Genomic DNA, 7,091 nt, shown 5'->3' with positions numbered 1-7,091 from the left:
AAGATGGGGAAAAAAGATGGGGGAAAAAAGATGGGGGAAAAAAGATGGGGGAAAAAAGATGGGGGAAAAAAGATGGGGGAAAAAAGATGGGGGAAAAAAGATGGGGGAAAAGGGCGAGGGAAAAAAGGGCGAGGGAAAAAAGGGTGGTGGGGGAGGAAAAGGCAGGAAAAACCCAGGCGGGGGAAAAAAAGGAGGGGGGGGGAAAGGCAGGAAAAAAGGCGGGAAAAAAAGGCGGGAAAAAAGGGGCAGGGAAGAAAAGGGCAGGGAAATGGCGGGAAAAAAAGGGGGGGAAGGGGTGGAGGGAAAAAGGCAGGAAAAAAAGGCAGGGCAAAAAAAAGGCAGGGCAAAAAAAGAAGGAAGAGAAAGGAAAAGTGCACAAGGATGGCCAAAAATGCCATGCAGAACTGGTGTAGATAAGAGTCACCTGTGCTCCAAAAATATAAAGGAGTGAGATTTAGCTACCATGACATAAGGAGGAGATGTCAGACAAACCAGGAATGCTCTGCAAGGAGATGATGGAAGCCTTACCCAAGGTCCAGGAAGGCTTTAGTAGTCTTCCAAATGCCATTGCTCACCCCTGTGCACAGCACAATTGCAACCTACACTGGTAAGAGCCCAAGAGAAGCAGAGTTTGGCCTCTCTGGATTGCTGTAACCAATTTGAGGTTTTCATTTCAAACCACTTGACAGGATCTCATTAACCTGCTGCCTATAATAAATGTGCCCAATAACAATCTCCAAGTCACATGAAATTAAAAAATCCAATAAAATATAAATAGGAAATACTTGCAGATCATTTATTTTTCTACTCTGGAATTAGAGAAAATGAGGTCTGCCACCTCCCTCGGGCCGTGATGAATGCAAGTTCCAAACTGAACTGTCAAAAATTTCCAGGAATGTCTCTCCAACATCACGCTGCAGCCTCCTCAAAATTCATAACATTTTCTACTGAAAAGAAATCCTTGGCTTGTCTGTGCCACATCTGACACTTATGCAAATATCAGGGTGATACCACATCCTCAGAGAAGCTCCAGGAACCCCCAAACCAGGCCCTGCTGCACGAGCAGAGACCTTTATTTGCAGGCAAACAGAAAATGCCACCCTGCAGCTTTGCGGACTCATTGTAGGGTCACTGCCCCGCCGCAGCTCAGGGGCTGCAGGAGCTCAGTCCTTCCTCCTACCTCACATTCACATCAAGTTCTTCCATCACAGGCAACAGGCACAGGTAGCTGGGAGTTCAATGTCCATAGAAGAGACCTCATCCTGCAGTGGAGAGAGTCAGAAATACAGGGATTAGTTCCAGGGTCTCCCATAAATGCAAATTTACCCCACTGAAGACACCTATGGGCTGATCCAGGCCAGGTGCCCTCGGTTTTTTGGCCACCTGAGCACCCACCAGCTCATGTTCAGCTGCTTTAGACCAGCACTTCCAGGTCTTTTTCCATCAGGCAGCTTTCCAGCTCTTCCCCCAGCCTGGCTGTGCCCATTCCAAATTACCTGCGCACCTGCAAGACTTCCCCAGCAACTTCCCAACTTTCAAAGCTGCAAAAAGTGGTTTAAATAGAGTGAAGCTGAAGAAAGTTTGCAAAGCCCAGGTGGGAAAACACAAGCAAGAAGGCTCGGTAAATTAGTTTCTGTTTTTACACAAAACTAAAACATTGACTAACCACTAAATTAAACCAGGTTTCCTGTGACACTCTATTGTGCAGCCTTATGAATACTTAATAGCAGTGCTGTAATTACAAAGAACTAAATGCTTTGCAGCTTGAGTTAAAATAAATGTACTTACTTCCAGCACCACTAAGTGATGTAAATATTAATGGGGTTTTTAACTCTATCAAAATTCCATCCTGACTCCATAGAAATGAATGCACCATCTTAATAACGTGCTTGTGCATTTGCTGCTGCTAATCCAGTGGAAAAAATAGGCTCAGTTTCGGAGCACTTGAGGATGTTGATTACCCCTTGTGTTGTCTCTAGGGAGCTGGGGATAAAGCCACCACCACAGCACCGTTAATGCCAACCCAGATGCAAATAATGCCATTGTGGTTACTTGGCTTCAAAGGAAAATTGGAATAAAACCGCCTCAGCCTTCCCAGACACTGATGCCAGGTTTGCAATGCAAATGAGCCCCCCGAGCTCCAGACCTGGCTCAGTGTTTGCCACGAGGAGTAATTCAGGACGTATGGATTAGACTTAATTTTGCAAGCAGAATTTGCTGGAATCGAAAGGATGTTTTTATCTAACAGGCAGAGTTTGACCCCTTGTTTGCAGCTTAAACCTTCAGCTGGTGATTCTTTGGGCACTCTGGAAACTGGTGACTCAAAACCTGCTGCTGTATTTTGCAAAGAAAAGGGTGAGAGGTCTAGAGATTCAGTTCTGCGTCCCTAAGACCTGACCTCCGACTTGAATTGGAAGGAAAAACCCCGAACCCCACTCTCCTGTGCTCCTGCTCTGGAGTTCTTCCATAGGACACAATACCTGATACGGTTTCAGTCTTTGAGATATCAGCATAAAATTAATTCTAATTTCTCCTGCAAAATGGAGGAAAAACTTTTCAGTGATTTTGTATGTCAAAATTCCAGTTAGGGGGCATTTTTCTTGATTTATTTTTCTGGGGAAAAATGTAATTTTATTGTACACTGAGGTCACACAATATCTGTACCGTCTTGCTATCATGGAGACCTACAATAACTGAAACTTTCTATGTAAGAGTAAAAAAAAACCTGCAAAACAACCCTGAAGAACCAGAGATTTCTAAAACAGGAAAAAGCCTTCACAAACAGACAAAACCCCCCAGCCAACGAAGGCAATCCAGGAACCAGCATGGAAAGGCTGCACTGGTGCCACTGGGGAATTCAGGAGTGATCCAGCTGAGCTCAGCTCACTCCCTCACCTGGCACACAACAGCCTCCTTGGCAGACACTGTCCTGCCTCTGCTCCTTCTCCTCCTCATCTCCACAGGGAAATGGGAAAACCCAACGAGGACATGGATAAATGGATGCATTTATGCCGTGGCTTTAAGGCATTTACAAAGATTTCACCTGTCAGAGCCATAAGGGGTTGGCTGGTGGCCAACAGGTGACCCTGTCTCAGGGCACCACAGACTCGCCTGCTCTCAGTGGTGGCCTTGCTCTGCCCTGTGGAGATGGAAATGTCCCCCCAGATGCCAGCAATGGCCACAGCATCTTCCCTGCAAGCACCAACTCACTGAGACACTGACACATTCTCCATCCCATTTATTTTCATCCCACTCAGCCCCCATCAAGTTCCACTTTCTGTCACTGCTGAGCTGATGACAACAGGAGTTGAGTCACTGTGAAAAACTCACACCCCCATTTCCTGCAGTGCTGGGTTCCGAAAGTGCTCCGCCACTTGTGGCAGCCGAAATGAAGCACGCCTCAGGTGGACTGAGCATTCTGCAAAACCCTTTTTCCCTCCAGACAGACCCACACTGTCCCTTCTGCTCTGGGAGGGACGGATTTAAGCCCTTAACCAAACCAGCAACAGGATGGAACAGGTTCCAGAGGCAGGAATTCCTCCAGAAAACCCTCACAGGAGAATAGGGACCTATGAGCATGTGCCAGAGCACGGAGGCGCAGGAGCCTGGAACACTGATCCCACAATTAACACGTGAATAGCAGGTGGCAGCTTTTCCAAGAGTCATTTACCAAGGAACAAAGCAAGGAATCTCACACACACCTTTCCCATTGTGTGCAATTTGACTGCAGCCAAACACTTTTTTCCTTAAATACAGCAAGATTCTTTACCTGAGACTAAAAGATTCTTCCTTAGCCAAGGCTGAGAGCCTTTATTCGTCACGGGCCCTCAGCTGCCCCATCAGGGCTGATGAAATCCGTGTAATTAATTCCATTAGACACAAACCTTGTCCACATGAGACTCAGATCGGACCCAACTGCACCTGAACTCCATCAGGAGTTCAGAGAGCAAAGGGGTCCACTCTGAACCTCACAATTCAAGGGGAGGGTCTCCCTTACCCTTTCGGGTCTCTGGTCACTGTGTAAACCATTTGTAAATCATTCTAGATCCGTTTTAACTCTCTTTTCCTTTGTATTTTTCCTCCCTGCGGTAAGGAACAGAGTGAACCTTGGCACTGAACTTTCTTCAGTCACACTTTTACAACATCCTATATCTGCCAATACCTTTGGAGACAACCCTAAGTGATCACAATTACCCATTTGTGACGTGCTCTGCTGCTCCACAAAGCAGGGAGGGGGATGTGAAAATAAACTAAATTCGGTTTCTGACTGTCTCATTCTCTTGGTGAAGAATTGGATCACTGCAGTGATCCATCTTCTCTTCATAAGTGTAAGGTAAAAAATCCCCTTTAGACCAGCCCTTTGCCAGCTTTCAGAGCTGTGTGGTGTGCAGTGATGGTGGTTCTGATTTCAGTGTAGTTTTCTGGCAGACACACGTTTTTTATGGGGTAACACAGAGCAAAAGATGTCACAGATGTTTAGAACGCCTGTTTAACCTTCCCCTGGAAACTGCTGTCCTCCACACCTCAGATAGGAGTTCTTGGAAGTGCAGGGAGTCATTCAGCTCCCATCCAGAGTGTGATTCCTGATTGAGGCCAGCAGAATCACTCTGACATAAATAAAGACTGCTACTACCATCTAAATCCAGGAGTTCAAGAGGCTCCTCGCTTTCTGTAGTGAGCATCTGCCAAATTGAAGCTGGGATTGAATAAAAAAAAAAGCTGTTGCTCGATTTCCACCACATTTCACATTTGGGGTGGTGATTTTCCTCATAGCTCCATCACTGTCAGAGAAAAATAAGTTGTTAGCAGAGGTTAACTGGACCAGATCTCCCCAGCCCACATTAATCTGATATTTTTGAAGTGACAGTCACCTCATCCCAAAGACAATTTCTTTCTCATCACTGCAGAGCAGTCCAAAACCCTCCAAGTGTTGTAAGAGAATATCCTGCCCATGACAACACTTGAGGAACAGGAAATATCAAGTGATTCATTTTGTTCATTCCCAGAGAAAATGGCTTTATTTCCACCCATTTCTGCCAAAGGCACTGCCCCCTCCCACAGCACCTCTTCCTTTCCCTTGTCACTGCTCTCTCTTTTCTCCCCATGAAGGACAAAGCTGATAAGGAGTCCCTCGGTTGTCAGCAGAGACAGATTGCTGGGCTGATTTTAATCCAGCATCATTCCAGCAGGTTAAAATGGAGCAGTTTGCTTAAACAGAGAAAAATTAAGAGACACACGCAACACGTCAATCGAAAAATAAAATGGAGTCCAGCTTGAAATAGAAAACACAGAAGAAATGTCTTTATTTTTCAAAAGAGCTCTTTCAACCCAAAGGGAAGGTCTCTGGCTTGACCACCCAAACCAGAGGCACTGAGTTTAGGGGCTCGTGTGCTGAGGGATGCCACAGTCCCGGGTGGCAGGACGGTGACAGTGGCAGCCACGCTGCTGTGCCAACAGGCTTCTCTTGGTGCCAGCCTGGCCTTCACAGCTCCCAGCCGTGCCCTCTGTGCCTCCTCAGCCCCACACCGGGGCATTCTGCACGGGCTATCTTAAAGTCTGAATTTCATCCTCGAGTACCAAAATAGTCCCCACAGACAGCACGATCCAAGGGCTGTTCCCTAGGAAAGGGCACGGGAGGAAGCTGTGCCTGCCCATTCTCCTGGATCAAATATTTACAGCAGTGGAGTCCCGTGGGTTGCTCAAGGGTGACTTTGTTCCAAAGCAGAGGCATCTGTAGCAGATCTTTGCCTCTCCCAGGCTCAGTCTGTGGGAGGGAGAAGGAGCAGCTGTAAAAGCAGAGGGGTTATTTGCTGTGACAGGGACATTATGAGCTTTCACAGCTCGCTGCTCTCACCTCCAGCAATTACTGTCAGCTTTCGTAGCCAAACCAAGCTTTCAGCTGCACTCTCAAACCTCAGGCAGGAGAAACATCCCACAGGAGATCTTGGCTCTCTCAGAAGACCAAAAATACAGTAAGAGATGTCAATTAACAACTGAGGGCAAGAGGGATGGGTGAGTTCTTTCTCACCACCCGTGTTTGATCTGTGCCGGGCTGCCATGCTCCCGCTTTGCTCACGTCAGAAAACTTCCTCAGAACTTACTTTTTCCTTCCTAAAAACACTTTCCAGCTTTTTTTTTTTCTCCTCACACCAGCACCAGAGTGTGGAAACCGCTGCCCCAGAAAGGCACCAGCTGTGCTTTCTGTGTCAGATAAATTGTTTGTTTATACAGCCATGCGGACTAGAAATGCTGGTAAATATGGGAATCCCTCAGCTTTGCCATGGGCGGTGCTGCTGGTCACTCCCAGCCTGCTGGAGGAGCTTTGGGATGCTCAGCACCATCCCAGCTCATCCCCTGGGATGGCTGCACACACCCTGTGCCTGGGGCTGCCCGGGATCCTCACTTCCACCGAGTCCCTGATGCCCCATTGTTTAAAAAGCTGCCCTGCTCCAAAGCAAACAGGAGCTGACCCATGGAGGAGGCACATTCCCGTGGACGTTCACCTCATCCCAGACACGCTGCTGTGCTGCCCTGAGCTCTGCCAGCTTGGGAGAGATGAGGGACGGAGCAGTGACAGGAGCCATCTCCCTCCTGGGAGTGCTGGGACATCCCGGGGATTGCCTGCAGTGCCTCCAAATGGCATTTCAATACATGAATTCCTCGCTTTCCCAGCTGCACAGGCGACCCTTTGTCACCCATTTCTGTCCCTCCTGTGGGTCCCTGTTCTGCCTGCAGACCCTCCTGGGCAGCACAGCATCAGCCAGGCCCTGGAGGGGAGAAGTGGCTGAGTGAGGCAGGACAATTCCTCCCTGCAGAGAGGATTTATCCTCAGCACAACACGAAGGGCTCCAGCACAGCTTGTGTTCCCTGCTACCCTCAACTCCTGCCCCGTTTCCTGCACAGGTTGTTGTGGTGGACTCATTCCACTCCCCATCTGGAGGCCAGGCACGATTACAGCTTTATTGTGTCGGAATGAAACGCCTCTGGTTTATTTTTATTGCTGCCATAAGCTGGGTTTGTAGGCTGTGAAGCACAAGCAGGAAATCAGCTCCTGCTTCAAAGCCCCGTGCCACGAGCCAGGTTATGGTTCT

The 7,091-nt window shown here is 48.0% G+C and overlaps 1 protein-coding gene across 1 annotated transcript in view; it reads right to left on the bottom strand.

Annotated features, from left to right (window-relative positions):
* The window catches only part of HTR4 (5-hydroxytryptamine receptor 4), a 57,890-nt gene that overhangs the window by 47,363 nt on the left and 3,436 nt on the right, over positions 1-7,091 (bottom strand). Inside the window, exon 2 of the mRNA XM_017728061.1 lies at positions 1,181-1,262. Coding sequence (XP_017583550.1) covers positions 1,181-1,206 — 26 coding nt within the window. The 5' untranslated portion in view covers positions 1,207-1,262. The remainder of the gene's footprint in view (positions 1-1,180; positions 1,263-7,091) is intronic.

This window comes from Corvus brachyrhynchos, unplaced genomic scaffold (genome assembly GCF_000691975.1).
Source record: "Corvus brachyrhynchos isolate BGI_N302 unplaced genomic scaffold, ASM69197v1 scaffold21, whole genome shotgun sequence".
NCBI lineage: Eukaryota > Metazoa > Chordata > Aves > Passeriformes > Corvidae > Corvus > Corvus brachyrhynchos.
This window is presented reverse-complemented; position numbering and strand designations above follow the sequence as displayed.